Consider the following 19,905-nt stretch of genomic DNA (forward strand, 5'->3'; position numbering starts at 1 on the left):
TGATGGCCTTTGGCATCATGGACCAATTTCAAATTTCTGGGTTTGGAATGTGGAAATCAACTATAGCAGGGTAATCTTATATAGAGGTCAAGGGGTGACCTTAGCAAATATTATTCTTACATTCCCATATGCTCTGACAGCAAAATAAATAAATAAAATAAAAATAAAAAATCCACTATTACATTTCCACAACCTTTCAAAAGAGTAAATAATAGTGCTAGATTACGACTGTCATCCCAAATTTAATGTAATTTTTGGATGCACTATTCCTTTAAATGTGAAGTGCCAAAATACTGTAGTTACAAAAAATAATTTGTTAATTTGACTGTAGATTTACATACATACACACACTCACTTACCTTGTCTAAGTGTGTAGATAGTGTTATCCGCAGAGTGGTTTGTGATTATAATAAAGTTTTCTCTGTTTGAAGCAGTGGCCTCCACTCTGACAGCTTTCTCCATGTTTCCATGGAAACTACTGACCTCTCCAGTTGGCAAGGTCATGTTGATAAGGTGTCCATCAGAGTTATACCTGCTCATAAATGAACACACTTTCTGTTAGTTTGTATGTGTGTGAGAGAAAGATTAAAGTTTAAATATGTGAGTGTAAAGTAAATAGGTGTGTATATAAGAGAGTTAAAGGAGTCATCTCATACATTTTTTATCGTTTTATTTTTCCCCAAGGCTCACTTGTAATAAAGGTTTTGTGTGGAAAACTGTCCTAACTTAGTTTTTCATGACCATTTTCCACCCTCTCTTTCACCATTACAATTAAACAGGCTGTTTTTTTTTTGTTGTTTTTTTTTTTGCTGCTGTATCTTAAAGACATCTGTGACACCCTTTGCATTTGAAATAAGAAACGGCACAAGTCAAAATAGTTTGTGCTGCCTCATCGTTTAATAACAGCCTCTTTGCAAAGCCTAAACTACATTATGACAGAATCACAAAACAATCTGTGCTGAAATGTGCCACACAAATTGTGAAAGTTGGACATAAATTATCTTGATAAAAATAAACTCCAGACACTTTTTCCTAACATTGGAATTCTTCAGAAGGATAATTTTATCATTACATTTATAAAAATTGGAATAATAGTATCATCTTCTGGTGTTTAATGACAACACTGTCTATCCTACTTTCTCTGCACAGACCAAGTTTCACAATACAGAATAGGCGTCATTGCTGTGTAAATGTGGGTGATCCTGTGTTAATGGTTTGTTTATCTCTATGATGTCGATTTACAGATTTGAAACAACCTGTTTTGGCAGCTTGGTTGCAATAAATGATCTTTTTGGACTGGGAAGGAGGTTTTAAGTTCTGAAAGTAACAGTTTGTTTACATAGTACATCAAAAATTTTCCTTAACTCTGTTAGGCACACAGAAGACAGTTTTATATAACCATAGTTCTTTTGATGGACTTTCACAGAATATGTATATCTTTTTATGTTTAATTCATATTTGGTCTTTTATGGACATGTCTGTGTAAGATGAATGTTAATATTGGTCGATGCACCAGAGAGGAACAGAATACTTCACATTTGTATTTGTGTGGTTCATGAGTGTGTCATGTGACAAAAAGAGGGTGTGAAGTACTTCTGTGATCACTTCTTATTCTCCTTCATTTCTAGATTGACTAGCACTTAGAAAAACTAACAACACCTGATTTACTTCTTCTTCTCTGCCCCCGTTTTATTTACTGTATGTCTAATCAAGGTCAGTGCCAATTTTTATCATGTACTTGTATGGCCACCCACACTGATGCAAAAGAATAAAAGCTTTTAATTTTATCGAACTGTGGGTTTTTCAAAGGCCTGTGGTTTAGAGACATGAAGCCACCATGACTGCCTTTACTTACAATGTTGACTCTGCTTGAAATGTGACTGAATGGATTGACTGTGCTGACACAAGCACCTAATCCATGTAGTTTATGTTTGAGTTTTGCTAGGTTCTCGTTAAATCTCTTCTGCAGTCATTTTCTAAAACTAGATTTGTACATTTTCTTCAAAAATACTAGTGGTGCTTGCCTGTGTAAAACTCACTGCCACAATGCTAGGGTGTTGTGGGTGGTTTCCAAGGCATTGCTATGCGGTTGCTAAGGTGTTCTGAGTGGTGTAAGCAATTATAACACTGATGCTTGCCTCAGCAAGCCCCACTAACTGTGGCTGTTTGTCAAAACCTAGTAAGCTGCCTACATAGGCAGTATATTTGGGCATCATAGGTGTGTTTGAACATTTGAATAGATTGTTCAAATGTACCTTTGTCTCACTTCGCTGGCTGCCAGTTGCTGCTCACATGAATTTTTGCAAATCTATGTTTCTTCCAGAATGTAGGGGTTGGTGTGTAAGTAATGCTTGTGGTAGCAAAACAAAGAGGCACAAAATCACTTTCCCATATATTTACTTTTCCTTGGTAGTGGAATGATCATCCCAACTATTCCTGAGTCCCTTGCTTAATTCAAGAAGTATATTCTCTACAAAAATACTTGACTGTAAAAGGGCAGTTCACCTAAAAATAAAAATTCTGTCATAATTTACTCACCCTTATGTCATTCCAAACCAGTATGACTTTCTTTATTATGCAGATATTATAAGACGTTTTAATGTACTTTTAAACTACTTTTATGACATGTTTGTTCCTTTTTTAAGCTTAAAAGCAAGGCACTATTCACTGCTATTGTATTGAAAAGATGGAACTAAATATTCAAAGTATCTCCTTTTGTGTTCTGCATGAGTAAATTATTTGGTCTCTGTTTAACTTTCATCTTATTTTTCTGTTCAGGCCTGTGCTTTTCTGAACAATTCTGATGTGTTGTATTGCAGGTCTTGTCATGTGACTGCCTCTTTAAAATTAATCAGTTATGTTCCTCATTTGTAAGTTGTTTTGATAAAATAGTTTCCAACTGTAAATGTCTATGATGCCCAAAAATGCTAGGTAGCTTGCTAGGCTTTGAAATACAGCCTATTTAAACAATGCATGATTCAATTCAACATCTATAACTTATCTCAGACCAGTAAGGCATGCAGAACAGATCTGAGAAATGTTCCTGTTGCTCCACTGGCACTAGCAACGGCAAGGTCACGTGTTTGATTCCCAGGGAACATATGCACTGATAAAATGTATAGCTTGAATGCACTGTAAGTTGTTTTGCATAAAATCATTGTTTATACATTACAATAAAATGTCATGTATAAATTTACCTGAACTATAAGACAGCAGTTTGATGTTTGAGTGTATTCTAGTATACACCAGCAGGGGGCAGTGTCTTACAACAGAAAAAAACAGAGAGACGCGCATGCAATCTGCTTGACACCATGAGCTGCATGAGAATGTGTATATACAGTATGTGTGTGTGTGAGGGTGTGTGTTTAAACACAATGTGTGAAAGGTCACTAAGTTGATCAAACAAAAAGGAGAGAAGGAAAAGAAGCCCCTGACATTTTCACACTAAATTAGAACTTGCAGCTCAGTCTCACAAATCCCAGAAAATGCCCATGCAAACACACACACACACACACACACAAACACAGGTACCCAAGCTGTTTCATACTGAAATCAGAAGAGGATACATTAAGGCTGAGTGATTTTCATTGCAGCAGAGAAACACATCGAGAAATCGAATTGCTGCACTCTTTTGCAGACAATCTCAGGTAACACTGTCGATCAGACGGTATTAGATTATTCTCTTTCTGATCAATTCTGATAAAGTGTGATTAGATTAGATGCAGGTAAAGATTAATCAGTGCTGGGAGGTCATTTTGTTTTATATATATATATATATATATATATAAAAGAAAAACACCATTATTCCTGCTGATAAAATACAAACCACAAAATCATTTTCTTACTCAGTATTTGATCTTGTTTTCCAATAAAATATGTAAACATCTTTAAAACAAGATATATTTACTTGCAATAAATAAATAAATAAAATAACAAATAACAGGGTAATTTATTTTTCAGGAATTTGTAACAGAATTTAGTGTGTTTTAGTGAATTTAGTTTATGCATAAAACAAGAAGAAAACAAAAAGCTATTTGCCAATGGGATAAGAAAAAAAAAGTTATTTTAAGCATAAATCTCACAATATTTTTGTTAGATCTCTCTGAAAAAAATGTATGTAATGTTGCTTACCAAGTACCTTCTCAACTCTGTTGATGAATTGCTGCTCACACAGTATTTTTTAGCCTATATGACAATGTTTACTTTATAGTATTTATATTTTAATACATTGTAGATTGAAAGAGTACATGTTTTGTTTCCCTTATATGTTTGTGTGAGCTTGGAAGCACAGCCATTTCAAAATAAGAGTCCCGGTGTATTTCAGGCTTGTTAATAATTCAAGAAACTCATCGCTATTCATTGTGATGAAACAGACTTTGACTGTGTGTGTGTGTGTGTGTGTGTGAGTGTGTGTGTGTGTGTGTTTGTGTGTGTGTTTGTGTGTGTGTGTTTGTGTGTGTGTGTGTGTGTGTGTGTGTGTATGACAACAGCCAAAATAGACACTAAAGGAAGCAACTACAGGATATAACACTCAAAAACGAAAATGAATTGTATTCCAAAATGTAACTACCTGTTACAATCTCTCCCTGTAGATATGATAGCATAGTGAAGTCCTTCATTTGGAATGGTAAGCATCCCAAATTACATTTCAATAAGTTACATAGGCCGATTGATAAAGGTGGGCTAGGCCTACCCAAGATTTTGTTTTATTATTATGCATTCGGTCTCAGACATTTGGTTCATTGGTCTGAGGGAGCCCCTCCCTGGTTTTGTATTGAACAGGAAGTTCTTACCCCTATTTTGCCATTGCAAAGCCTTTCTGTCAAACTAACCGGAAAAGTTAAGTTACATCCCGTTGTCTCGCATTTTCACTTGGTGTGGACAAAAGTGTCCAGAGTGTTTAATTTGGACATTTATTTAAATGTTGCCTCGAGCATATGGCTGAACCCCAAATTATGTATTAATAAGTCCCCTTTCTGCTGGTCAGAGTGGATTGTGAGGGGGGTTACTACACTCAGTGACCTATATGAGAGTGGAGTGTTGAGATCCTTTCAAAATTTGGTTCAACATTTTGGGATTCCCAGATCTCGGTTCCATAAGTATTAACAGCTGCGCCACCTGCTCTGTACTGTTTTTGGGAGTAGTTTAACCCCCCCTAAATCGGCAGATACTCTGGGAATGGTGATTACTGCTTTTGGAATAGGTCATGAGGAATCAGTGTATTACTCCCTGCTAATTCAGAGTCCGGGGGACGGGACTTCAACTTCTCTTAAGAGATTATGGGAGAAAGATCTAAACTTGGTATTGGAGGAGGAAGTGTGGGCTAGGATTCTAAATAATATCAAGTCTGCATCTAGAGATGCAAGGGTTCGCCTTATGCAATTCAAGATTTTACATAGTCTATTGGACCCCCTCTAGATTGTACAGGCTTGGTCTTAAAGACACACCCACCTGCTGGCGATGTCAATCAGAAGATGGAGACCCAACCCATATCTTTTAGGGATGTGTTAAGATCCAAGAATTTTGGTTGAAGATTCAGAGTTTTATGTGTGAGGTATTGGGCTCTTAAATTTTATTTTGCCCCAGACTCTGTATTTTAGGTGATGGGGCAGTCATTAATATGGAGAATAAGCACATAAAAACCTGGGTCCTAACTAGCATTATGATTGCCAGACAGATACTTTTAAGGGGTTGGAAGTCAGCTGGAGCACCCCGATTTCAGGAGTGGTGTTCAGAGATGGGCAGGGTGGCAGCTTTTGAAGAGGGGGCATCCAGAAGACTGGGGAATTTACACTTGTTTGTGGAGAAATGGGGCAAATATCTGACTATTCTGGAGGGCTTTCGGGGAGGGACACAGGAGAGAGAGGTGTAGTGGATGTGTGTGATTATTAAATAGATTTTTGTTTGTTTGTTTTGTTTTGTTTTTTTGTTTGTTTCTGTGTCTATAATTATGTGACCACTGGGATGTTGTTGGGGGTCGGGCAGATCACGCTATCACACACATATATAAATCAAGAAATATAGCAGACAGTCCTGATGAAGACAACAGACAGAGAGAGAGAAAGACAAAGGAAGTGAAAAGAATGGCAACACTTACTCATAGACAGTGGTCCAGCCGTTCTCATTGCTAATGGTGGCAAGCAGCCCTGTATTGCCATAGTAACTGAGCTGGGCGAGGTCGTGTGCGAGAGCGGAGATGCGTTTCAACATTCCTGCATTGTTGATGGTCAGCCAGTAGACCTGCCCGCCTGGGGCTACTAGCCACAGGGGCACGCCATTAGCATCCCGTCGCAACTGTGCTATTGTGCCCTCCCTGTTTGCTATGCTGCTCAGGTGGCCCTCTGGGGTATACGTGAAATTAAGCAGGTAGTCCCCTGTCACTAGGCTGCGGGTAAACAGGTGAGTACCATTTGGACTGAACAAGTAGAGCTCTTGGTCTGCCACAGAGGTGAGCTCATAGAGACCCTCGTGATTTAGCTGCGGATGGTTAGGGGTGAGCCGGCGTATGCGTACATTCCCAAGGTCAGCGATATAGAGGGAACCGTTTGGAGAAACTGCAAGAGAGGAAGGAGACTTCAACTTGGAATCACGAGCGTAACCTCCATCACCTTCGAAAGAAAGACATGAAAAGAATGCGAAAGTGAGGTAAAGAGGGAAGAAGGAAGTCTAATTCATTAGACATTTAGGAGCCGCTTTTGCAGTATATTTTGCCATAAATAAGCCAAAAAAATCTTATTCACTTACCAGCTGCGATCCAGTTTAACCAGGTGTTAAATGTGCTGAAATACTGCTGCACTGTATTATTGTCATAATTTTTAGCGCAATTATGCCTCCTTTCTATGTAAATTAGGCTTATAGATTGCGCCTTATTTTACTAAATTCAGTGCTATTTTCCTGCTGCAATTAATGTCCCGCTTTTTCCACCCGCTGAAAGCAGGCGGTAAACGGAGTTCATTAAATGATGATCAAGAAGAGCATTATAACCGGTCATATATCCAGACGTGCAGTGTAGCTGAATGCACGCCTTGCTATGGAGTGATGCAATACAGTTCCAGTAAAGTGTGCCAAATTGTGCTGAATCCTTCACAACATGGTACTCAAAATCAACCTCCAAGATAACAAATTGTGTAGTGCAAATTGTGTTCAGCACAAAATTTTTGGGCGTATTTGAGTTGTTACCTGATTTGCAAAATTCCTTTAGTGAATTGGGTGCTAAAACAACACTGACAGCTTGTGAAAATAAACAATGCTCAGCGGGTGCAATTAATTCTCAGTGAAGTTTCCCACTCATTGTTTGGCTTAATGTTTAAAGAGAGTAATTGCGTTTGCTACATATGTGCAACACCTTTGGTGTGTGGCTCACCTGAGAAACACTCGCAGTTGGGGTCAATCTTACAATCACATTCACTGGTCGCTCCTGCGATTACAATCATTTCTCCATTTGTGGTCACTTCCTGTATGCGGCTGTGCTTCCTGTCGTCAGTTTCGGCTATGTACAGCGTCCCCTGGTGGCTGACAGCGATAGCTTTCGCTCCCTCCAGCACTGACCGCACTGCTGTTTTCCCCAAAAGCACTGGTTCAATATTTGCCATGGGGCAGTGGATGGGGCGCCCGGCAACCACACGCACCTGCTGGGACTCACTCACCTGGAGCACCAGGTTATTATCGAGTACGTAGATAGAGTTATCCAGTGGACTCACAGCCAGGTCTGTGGGCCACTCTAAACGCACCTGTGGAAACACAAACATTCATTATTTGACATCTGATGTGGTTTGGGAATGAAGATGCAAAACTTTTATAAAGCTGAAAAGTGTGATGTTTATAGCAGCAAATTTCACAGGCCTCTCTGATAAGCTTTTGGCCAATCAAATCTCACCAGAAGACAAGATGTCTTTTTACCTACTGCTGACAAGTAGCAAGTATAAATGTTTAAAGAATGTTCCAGATTTAATACAAGTTAAGCTCTATCGAAAGCATTTGTGGCATAATGTCGATTACCACATACATTTTCTTTTAATGTCCCTATCCTTGGAAAAAAAAAAACAACAACAACAGAATACGTGGTTACAGCAACATACTTACAATAGAAGTAAAGTGGGCTAGGGTTTCAAAGGCTGTTTTTTTTCCTGGAAGTTTTAAAAGCAGAAATGTGAAACTCTTATTTTGGTTAAAGTACTTTCATTAATTATTGTTTGAGATATAAACTTGCCTATCGGCATTATTAAGGTGGGACTACTTTTCTAGGTTGATGGACTTCTAGTTATACCTTACCAACATACAGTAATTCCTGTAAGTGGACTTTTTGTTGTTGTTTTGCAACAAAACATTTTTTTATAATCATTTAAGTATCAAAAGTGTATAGGGTCTTTAGAGACTCGAGCTATGTAAGAGTGTCGTTTTTTTTCGCACTTTCATAAATTATATTTTTTTATGATTATTTCATATCTATATAAGTTTACAATCACAGGATATCTATTTCTTTGTTTATTACAAGAGAAATTAGTACTATATTCACACAAATAAACACTTTATCACATTGACTTTCTGTGCAACAATGAATTATCAACAGTGGTGAATAATCAGTATCCCATATGCGTGTTCAGTACATACATATTATATATGCTATTTCTTACAAGGTGGCACTGATGTTTCAGTGATTGACTTGTTTTACATTTGATATTGCTAGCTGAAGTAGAAATCAGTCTTGAAGTAAACTATAGCATGTGTAACACATAAACAATATGATATTACTATTGTCATTTGGGTGTACCACTAAAATAATGTAAGTTGTTCATCTATTTAGACTTAATAAGTGCCTGAGAAAATACATATGTGTAACTTATGTGTAACTTAGGTATAGCTGATGTGTATCTTATGTATAGATTATGTGTTATGTGCAACTCAATATGTGTTTGACAGCCATTTGCATCTCATGAAACTTCAGTGTGAAAATAATTAATCCTGTTCTAGATTCGTTGCATTATCTCTTTTATTTATGAAAAATAAAACATAAAATTATTTTATTTTATTTTATTATTTTGTAATTGTCTTGAAAATATTTAGAAAATTTGACACTATCTGGGAAATTTGTACATCCATTTTTGATAGATATAAGTGCTGGGTCTTTAAAGACCTGACTATGTAAGAGTGTTTGGGAAAATTACCATGCATTTAAGGGTTAAATTGTCATGACATTGAAGTTGAAAAATCGGATATATCTTTACACAGACACAGGTCATCAAGTGATTCTATAGCTCCAGTCCCTTGCCAACACATAATGTATGTCTTGTGGCTATACTTAAATATTGTGTATATTAATATTTATAGCTTGGTCCTGTATACTTCCACTGTAAGTGCGAAACTTTTCCTTTTATGAACTGGAGGAATGAGTCAAATATTATTTCACTGTCATAATTGACATTTTGCCACAAATACTGTCAATAGAGCTTAACAACTTGTATTAAACACTAAACATTCCTCAATAAAAGAAAGAGTTATCTTTAAATATTATTATACTATGTTTTACAAGAAAAGAAGTAGCAGTTTTAGGGCTGGGCAATATGACGATATATATCGTGGCGACAATATAATGTCACATATTGTACTCCTGTTAAGACTTTTATTTTGAAAGATCCTTTGTTTCCCTCTACTGTCTCTGTCTACAGTTCCTTCCTTAATTGTATCCCAGGTGTTCCCCATTTATCTTGTTATCCTTTGTGTGTACATACATATATATATATGGAACAAATATAATATATATATATATGTATATATACATATATATATACATATATATACATATATATATATGGAACATATATATATAAGGAACAAAGAAACTGAGGATATATATATATATAGCCATATGCTGGTTACACACTAACATACAAACAAGAACTGACAAAGGAACAAAGAAACTGAGGATATATATATATATATATATATATATATATATATATATATATATATATATATATATATATATATATATCCTCAGTTTCTTTGTTCCTTTGTCAGTTCTTGTTTGTATGTTAGTGTGTAACCAGCATATGGCTGTAGAGTTTGTTTTACCTTCCTGTTTGTATATTATCTTCTTCATTGAGTTGTATCTTCTTCTTTTTATTTATCATTAAAGTTCTGTGTTTGGATCCTCACTTTCTTGTCTCTTCCCTGCACAAACCCTGACAGAAGAACCGACCGACAAAAGGGACCCAGCAGAGGCGATCAGCATTTTCGTAACTCCCGCTCCAGTCCGGCAGGAACTGGCCTCCCATGACTCGGCCTGGGGCTGCAATCCGGGGAGTTTTTGGTGTTTATGCCGAGGCACTCTTCAGTGTGGCTCAGGGCTTGGGTTATAGTGAGGCCGCCCTGATATACCTCTTCCTGTCCGGACTAGGTGAGCCAGTGGATTGGGAGTTATGGGAAGACCTGGAGGCTTGGTCTTTCTGGGAGGCTCTCACCTCCCAGCCCTTATCAGCTGCTCAACCTTTGTCCGCTGCTGACCGCTAGGAGGCGGCAGCCGATCACGCAGCTGTGTATCCAGCCCTCCAGAAGAAGAAGAGGAGGAGGAGAGGGGCCCCTGCTCCTCTGCCACTGCCAGCGTCCACGGAGGCCATTCCCCTGCCACGGAGGCCGTTCCCCTGCCACGGAGGCCATTCCCCTGCCACTGCCAGCATCCACAGCCACAGAGGCCATTCCCCTGCTGCTGCCACGGTCCACGCCTCCTCCCTTTCTGGAGCCGCCACTCAAACTGCCGGACCCCGTTCCCTTCCTGGAGCCACCTCCCTAGCCACCGGACCCCACCCCCTTTCTGGAGCCACTCCGCTGGTCACTGGCTCCAACCTGGTCCCCTGGTGTCATGTATTGTCATGTATTGGACGCCTCTTAAGACTCTTATTTTGAAAGTTCTTCTGTTTCCCTCCATTGTCTCTATCTTCAGTCCCTTCCTTAATTGTATCCCAGGTGTTCCCCATTTATCTTGTTATCCTTTGTGTGTGTGTGTATATATACATTACTGTGCAAAAGCCTTAGGCACATAAGATGTTTCACAAAAACTTTTGTCTTAAGATGGTTATTTTTATCTGCTACTTAAGTGTGTCAATAGGAAATATACATTTTATACTCCCAAACATTCCTTTTGCAAATAGAATAGAACAGGAGAACAGGGAGCCCTGCAACAGATGGCATGGCCCTCACAGAGCCCCCCACTGAACATCGGGTCAGTCTGGGATTACACGAAGAGACAGAAGTAATTGAGACATCCTACTTTGACTATTTGTCCAGTTCCAAATAAAGAGATTTTTTTTAAGAAGTAGGCAAATACAGACATTACAATATGGTTATTAAACATATAATAAAAATTTTACTGGAAAAACATTTTACAATATTGTGATATTATCGTGGTGTAAAATTACTCGTAGATTTGGTGATTTTGGTCATATCGCCCACCCCTAAGCAGTATAATTAATATTACTACTGTTTTGAGTTTTATAAACTGTAATGTGTAGGAACTGCTTTTGCACAGATGCCAGAATTGCCATTTATTTTTTATTTTTGATAAGAGTCCATCAAGTTAAAAAAAAAAAAAGGAGACATTGAGATACTAAGTACTTTTCATTTGTATTGCAGTATTTAAGTATTGAATACAAAATGTATTGGATTATCCAAAAATAGGCATTATCACAAGGTTAACTGATCTATAACCCATTTTTTTTTATTATTGAATTTCCAGCAAAAATAAATATTGCGATATACTGTATACCCTGACTGTGACATAAAATTACTCATACTGTGATATAAGAATTTGGTCATGCCATCCTCCCCTAATTTGCAGCTACAGTGGGTAAAAATGTGTTTTGGTTCTGTGTGTGCGCGTGTGTGTCCACAGCTGCCTGACAGCCGGACAGTATTCAGTGTTAAGTGTGTCATATCCCAGGCACGCTGGGAATTATGCAGATTTCAGTGCTTCTTTTACCCAGTGGCCTGCGGCACCTCATTTCCCCGCTCTCTCTCTCTCTCTCTCTCATCACTGTCTGATTCTTATTCACATACAACAGCCTACCACATGAACTGTGGAGGAGTGTGGTGTGTGTGCAGGAGAGAGTGAGAAAGGGAGAGCAAAATGAAAAAGAAATCAAGGAACAGTCTGCCAAAAATGTATGCTATTCAGGAAGGGAAAGAATTGTGTCTGACGATGAAGGGAGAGCCATCCTGCAGATTTAATGAGGACACACTGAGTTAAACTGCAAGGGGAGAGAGACAGAGAGAGAGAGAGAGAGAGAGGGAGAGAGAAAGTGTAGACAGGTCTTTAAGAGCACTTTAAGAGAAAGATGTGGAATTGCCTCATGTTTAAGAAAAGCTTTAAGATTTTAGTGTGCAAAATGGATAGACCAGTAAAAGATAGAAACCTCAAAGGAGTGAGTGAGAACGAGCGCAAGAGAGAGAGAGAAAAGTATGTTGCTGCAAGCTGTATAATGTAACCCTGTAGCACCAGAGAGACCTTCAGTATCAGCACTTTCTCACTCTTGAGGTGAACACCAAAAACTGTGTGTGTGTGTGAATCCTGTAGAGCCGAAGGAAAAGGTTAAAAGAAAGAGAGAGAGAGAGAGAGAGAGAGAGAGGGTTGGGTGCGTATGGAGGGTTCCCTTCATCTTTCAAGTCTTCAGGCTCAGTTCTGCGTGCTTCATTATATCACCTCCCTATCCACGTTCAAATCTCATCTCTTCTCCCAATATCTGAGCTCTACATACATTCCTGGTTGATTTTCTTAATTGTCTAGGTTTGTTCTGATGTTCTGTTGAATGTTTGAATGTTCTGCTGATGTTCTGTTGAATGTTTATTTTTGATGTATTGTACTGACTCATTTGACTTTGTTGTAAAGCGACCTTAAGCATACATAAGGCACTACATGAATAAAATTCCTTCTGATATTCAGTTAATTTATGCAAGTGTTTGAAATGACATACTAAATCTCATATTTCTGATGTCTGCAGTCAAACACATTAATAGTAACTTTTAGAGAATTTAAACTATACAAATTTATTTGCTGTTCTTAAAAGAAGTTATGTCAATGTCACATTTATTTATAAAGCACAATTTAAAGCCAAAGAATTTTTTTTTTTCAGTGATTTGTGACAAAAACTACAATTTTAAAATCAGTTCTAAATCTAACCGGCAACCAGTGAAGAGATGCTAAGATTGGTGTAATGTGTTCACATTTGCGTCGGCCCTTTAACAGTATAGCAGCGGCATGTTGTACCATTTATAAATGTGCCAGGCTTGATGAATTAATCCCAGAACAGATCGAATTACAATAGTCTAATCTTGAGGAGATAAAAGCATGTATCACTCTTTCAAAGTCTTTAAATGAAAGAAAGGGCTTTATTTTGGTTAGTAGTCTCAAATGGAAAAAGCTCGATCTGACAACTGAGTTGACTTGTTTTTCCGATTTAAGGCCGCTGTCAAATAAGAAACCCAGGTTCTTCACCCACGATTTAGTATGAGCAGCAAGGGGACCTAAATGAAAATTCTGGGTATTGATACCCTCAGTTGGCCCAAACAAAGTTTTGTTTTCATTTAAATGTAAGAAATTCAGGGACTTCCAAGCTTTTACATCCTTTAAGCAAGCCAATAGGGGTTCAAGTTCATTTTTGTCAGTACGTCTCAAAGGCAAATAAATGTGGGTGTCGTCAGCATAACAGTGGAAGGACACACCATGTGTCACACCATTTCTAGGTAACTCTAGGAAAAACTGCTTAACAATATGTGTGTGTGTGTGTGTGTCTGTAATCGCCCGTGTGTGTGTGTGGAGGAATGTGTATGTGAATTTGTATGTCTGTAAAGTATGCGCAGAGTGGCCACAAAAAGTATTTGGATACTTAAAGGAATAGTTAAACCAAAGATGAAAATTCTGTCATTGTTTACTCACCATTATGTTGTTCCAAACCCATATGACTTTCTTTCCTCCATGGAACTCAAAAGGAGATATTAAGCAGAATGTGCTCTCATTCTGCCAAATATATCATTTTATGTTATATGAAAGAAAGAAAGTCATACAGGTTTGGAACAATATATTGGCGAGTAAATGAAAACAAAATTTTCATTTTAAAAAGGAATGATTAACATTGCATTAGATCATAAAATATCAAACCAGTTCACATTTATTTTAAAGATGGCACAGTAACAGTTTTCAAGAAAAAACCTCAGACAAAATAGACTTATTTAATTAAACAAAATGATAAAATTAATATAATTATTTGAATACTTTTCGGTTGTCCATAGTTATTTTGATGAACTTTGCTTGGAAATCTTTGTAAAATTAGGAAATTATTTTTTTACCTTCACTCAAAATCACACTGGGACCAGCTGATTAAAAGTAATGGTTAAATGGATATGAAAATGTTTGTTTTGAGAAAAGGCCTAGCATAATTTGTTTGCAAAAAGCAACTACATTTAATGTTCTCTAATTTAAAGACATCCAAATATTAAAGCTTAAGTATGCAATTTTTTCAGTGTTAAATACTTTCTTCCATCCAAGCTTAATATGCATATACAAATAAACGTCAGCCATAAATAGGTGAATTTTAATGAAAACTGTAAACACTGTGTCTCTGTGGCGCTATGAAAATTCAGAAAGCTGTTTTGAAACCAGTGTTTATGTTTGCAATTCCGTTTGGTGGCACTATTGGTGAAGAAATTACATAAAATACGTCAGCTTTAGGTGTGGATTATTCCAAATACTTTTTGGTGCCACTGTAAGTGAATTTCTGAGTGTGTGTGTGTGTGTCTGTGTGTTTGTATGAGATTTTCACCTGGCTAATGTCCATACGAGAGTCGCAGCTGATCGGCTGGGAGGAGGTGAGTCCGTTTGACCCAATAACAGTTGTTATCACGCCTTTGTCATCAATCTTACGGATCGTTGAGCCGTCAACGAAGTAAATGAACCCATGCTTGTCCACCGCAATACCTGCAGCACAACAGGACACATATACTGTCAATTCTGTTTCTCTCTTTAGGATTTAATGTGTTTTATTAACATAACAAATAACATTACATATGTATTGCCAAAGCAAATGCAGTTCAATGGCATATGGTGAGAAACAACACTATGAAGAAAGAAAATGTATTTATCTGTTTCTCTCACACATTCAAACAGTATTAAAGTTTGTTCTGTTTGTATCATGTTAAATATATGCAGTTTCTCTTATATATGCAGATTTATTCCAATTTACATCAGGCATGCATTGTTCATATTTTCTTTCATTTCATTTGTCTTACTCTGTTCAAATGCCTGCGAATCACTTTGAGCTGCGCAGAGCAACACCGAGGCTTTAGGTTTAAACTGTGCAGTGCACAAACACACAGTATTACAGTTTCATTAAAAAAGATTAGCAAAAATACACCTCCAGACCACAAGCAACAGGACACAAACAGGAAGACGAGAAATTGCTGTCACAGAATTTATTGTTCTTTATGATTATTGCTTCTTTTAAAGACGTCTGTTCCGTGCAGTCTGTGTGGAGCGAAGCAAATGTGAGGCTCTCAAAAGACACACACACATACACACACACACACACACACACACACACACACACACAAACACAGAGGTTATGAATGTCTTTTGCTGTGTGTCGTTTAATGATATTCTTGTCCTCCAGTGGGATTTCACTCTGAATCAGGGAAGGGCTTATATAACCATCTCTCACAGACACATCATAGATTGTTATAGCAAATTGCACTGTGTGCATATGTGTGTGTGTTTGTTTGTGGCTTTCTTTTCCCTTCTCTAATTTGCATTCTTAATTCTCTCTCTCTCTAATGAGAATCACAGAGATAAACAGACACATTGGTCTGTTCTCATTGCGTTGATTTACTGTGAGGGAGATGGACTCACACAATTTTCTATCATCGTGGGTTTTCCATTGACTTCTATTGTTTTTATACTGAGCTTATGATACACACTGGTCCCCATAATGTGTGCACATATACACAAACACTTAAACTCACTCATATACACCCAGAAACGTGAATACACACATGAAATTAAAGGCATAGCCTTGCATACACACATTTGATCTAGCGTCAAATATTAACCAGGGCTCAGGGCAAAAATGCCATTGAAAGTGACAACATTCACTGATATATAAAATGTGGGTACAAAAATCCCCCTGTAGTGAATTCATGTTTTGTTTTTGTATTTTAAATCGTTAATCTAACATTTGATAACATTTTAACATTAAAGTCGGGCTCAAAAGTCTGAGACCACATTAAAAATCTGGAATTCAAGATCTAGGATAAAAAAAATAAAAATACAATAAAATAAAAGCATTGAGATGTAAACTGAATGTAAAAAAAAAAAAAAAAGTTTTTATTATTCATTTTAATATTGGTTTTACTAGTTTCACTAATCAAATAAGCACATTTGTGACACTGGCCATGTTAAAGCTAAAGTGTGTTACTTAAATGGTCTTATTAGTGGTCTCATTAGTGGCCACATTTGGACCTCACAGAATAGTTATAGGTTTAGAATGGGTTTAATGCCTCTGAAGACACTGTAGAGTCAGATTTATGTATTCATTGTCTCAGACACGAGTGCTGTTAAATGTGTAGCTAATATAAATGGGAAGTGATTTGAAAACAAGCTATATCAAAATCTACCATAACACAGACTGTACAGAGATGTATAACCTAACATAAGGGCAGTAAATTATTTATCATGTATTCAAGCATCGCCTTCATTGTGTTATTATATCTTTGCATTATTTACAGCTACTTGAGTATTTAATAATGATTTGAATTTAGAGTTATCAGCTATAATCAGAATGACAATGTTCTGATTTAATGTATTTCAATTAATTTATTCAGTTGAAGTATTTGACATAAATGGACAGTACTCTTTATTTAGTGAGAAAAAAATTACCCTTATAAAGGTAAAAATGCCCTCTAAAACTAAATTCCAGGGGACACATTCACTTTTGCCTCTTAATATAAAAGTTAATTTCAGACACTGATGTAAACATAAACACTTACTCACACACACTGACAATACTAAAATACTTTCTGCCTCAATAAGCCTGTTTACAACTGCATCTTGTTAAGGGTACTAATTACAAGGCATATTACCCACTTAACGAGCATAACAAGCTTAATTATTTATGCTGCTGTTGGAGGAGTATACCCACCTCTGCCCTTCAAAGGGTCCTGAAAACCAACACTGAGAGACCCCCAGGTCCAAAAAGTCATTTTCTTACTCATCTGCTAAAATGCCAAATGCTAGTTAGAGTTGAGAATGATCAGACGAGCTATAATCCTTACACTCACACACACACATATTAAAATTCAAAGGCAGACTACATTAATTTAGACCTCAGAAGCACTTCTCCTCTCTCTGACCCTGCTGGAATGGAGCATATCTATCTCTACCTCTTCTCCGTATCTCCATTTGTCTTAAACTCTTGGCTGGCATAAGACCAGACAGAGAGTGCGCTATCATGCAGGGAGCTGTGAATTAATGTCCCTTTTTTTTCTCCACAACTCTCTCCACACTGAATCCAAGATTTTCTGAATCATGGAGCTGGCTTTGCTCGAATTCTGGTCTCAACTATCTGTACAGCTGAGACCAACTGTACTGCATACTCCAATGAATCACCAATGAATGGAATAGGAATTTTCGGGGGGAAGAAAATCATAATTTCCATGACAATTTAATGTGAATAGACAAGAGGTGTCTGGAGATTTGTGGGTGTACCAAGCTGATGTCATAATAAGCTTTTTATTTAAATACATTTAATATTTAATATACAGTAAACAAAAACACTCGAACAAGAAGAGCTATAAAATTAATATAGATAGCATAGCTCAGATAATTTGGTCTTGGAAAAAATGCTTGAGTTCATATATCTCACTTATGATTGTAACATAAGCACCATGTTGATATCTCTTCTGAAATTCTAGAGGAGATGTGTGAGATTACCAGGGTTGTCTTCTCTTTAGAGAAAGTCTTAAGCAAAACTCTCTATTTGCTCCCCACTGTACTGTAATTTTATTTCCTTAAGCTACTAAAGAGATCTCATTTGTGATTTTTCTTCTCTACGAGATGGAAAGCAACATATTGTCAAAGAGTGTTGTTGACTGTGTGTGTGTTCCTTTAATGTAAGTATGGATTTGCATCCGAAACCAAATGCAGATGCTCGTTAAACTTCTTTAATGTGAGCTGTTGACAAGTACACCATAGTTCTGCTATTAGTCATCTAAGGGACAATTCTTTAATCTCAGTATAAAAATGAACTACTCTAATAAGGTCATTACCATGCAGGATAACAAAAAATATAATATTTTCCAAACATTTCTCAGAACCCTGTGAGGTTTGGGGTCTGGAAAACCAGAGTTTAAATAAACTGTGAATATTACACCATCAGGTGATATTTGGACCTAGTTTGAGCTTTACGCTGCACATTCAGAGAGTTATAATACCAGGTATTTAACAGCCCAACAATGCTCAAAATATATGTTTGAACTTATTATTTACAAACACTTAAACAGGGGGTCAGGAATTGGCTGGTTAGCATGACCCTGTTAGCCCCTGCTACACCATATTAAGGCCATTCAAAAATAGCAGTATTGTCACTAAATAATTTTTTTCCCCAAGCAACATATAAATCGCAAGCATTTCGTTATGTTACAGTTTGGGCTGCCCCTTAATAATTGACCAAACCTTACTCAATGATAAGTGTCTTGGTTGACCAAGTTTTGATTGGTTGGTTGGTCGCAGAAAAAAAAAAAAAAACTCCACAGGAAACCGATGAAACCGCTGGTTGGACACTAGGTGGTACTATGGGGTAATATTTGTTAAGCAGGATTAAGGTTAAGCCTTCACAATAAAGAAAGACACCTTGATTTAAAAATTGTAACTTTATTTTTTATTTATTTTAACTAAAAATTCAAATGAAACTGGAAAAAAAATTAAGTGCAATTAAAATGTGGCTTTACAACAGTTGTGAAGGGCAACATCTCTCTGGCAAAGAACCTACTTCATCCGTGCATTCTCTACCGGTCGGGTATTTTGTTGTCCGGGAAAATACATCATGCTTGTGAATACATTCCTTTTGTTCCCTCCTTCACGATATATATATATATATATATATATATCACATTATCCAATTACATTGGCAACCCCCTGGGCTGAGAGATCGGTGAATATTCTTGCTTCAGAGATTTTACACTGAAAATGTCATTAATTTATTTAAAAACCGAAAAACTTAAATCAAATACATTTCTAAATTCAAATTGCACTCCAAACGAAACGAAAAAGCAATTAAAGTAATGATTACCTTCCATTTACCGTCAGGCAAGTATCCGTCTAAACATGCAGGCAGAAAATTACTTACACAAATGAAGACAAAAACAATTAGAAATGTAAAAATAATAATTATAATGATGATAATAATCACTGAAATATAAATCATGGTTCGAGGAGAACGTGCTTTTGTAATATTTTATGTTTTAATCACAGATGTATAGGCTGCAGAGTTGGTCACAATAAACTGCTCTGTGGAAATAAAGTGAACTGAACTCAAAGCACCTCCTAAGCTCAGATGTCTGTGGTCATATGCAGCACTCATAGACGATACTGTTCTTGCAAAAAAAATAAAATAAAAAAAAATTCAGAAGACAAACAAAGAGTTAGAACCTTTTACATGCACGTGTTCCACGAGACTGCATGCCTCCGTACAAACAGCGTGTCATACATGCGCATAGACGGCTTTTCTGTCATCTGTTCTTAATAATATAATAAAGTGTTTCTTAAAGCGCGTGTCTGTGTGTCTACGGGCAAATTATTTGTAATATTAATTTGATAATAATAATAGCCTAATAATAATAATAATAATTTAATACATTAATGGGAAA

At 36.9% G+C, this 19,905-nt stretch overlaps 1 protein-coding gene across 3 annotated transcripts in view; it reads right to left on the reverse strand.

The window, feature by feature from the left end:
* LOC127419502 (teneurin-1-like) overlaps nt 1–19,905 on the reverse strand; it is a 300,512-nt gene that overhangs the window by 47,372 nt on the left and 233,235 nt on the right. For all 3 annotated transcript variants that reach the window (XM_051660961.1, XM_051660952.1, XM_051660942.1), the window contains 4 exons: nt 14,811–14,965; nt 7,364–7,730; nt 6,098–6,608; nt 360–532 (listed from right to left, as the gene is read on the reverse strand). In XM_051660961.1, coding sequence (XP_051516921.1) covers nt 360–532; nt 6,098–6,608; nt 7,364–7,730; nt 14,811–14,965 — 1,206 coding nt within the window. The remainder of the gene's footprint in view (nt 1–359; nt 533–6,097; nt 6,609–7,363; nt 7,731–14,810; nt 14,966–19,905) is intronic.

The sequence above is a fragment of the Myxocyprinus asiaticus genome, chromosome 3 (assembly GCF_019703515.2).
Source record: "Myxocyprinus asiaticus isolate MX2 ecotype Aquarium Trade chromosome 3, UBuf_Myxa_2, whole genome shotgun sequence".
Classification (NCBI taxonomy): Eukaryota; Metazoa; Chordata; class Actinopteri; order Cypriniformes; family Catostomidae; genus Myxocyprinus; species Myxocyprinus asiaticus.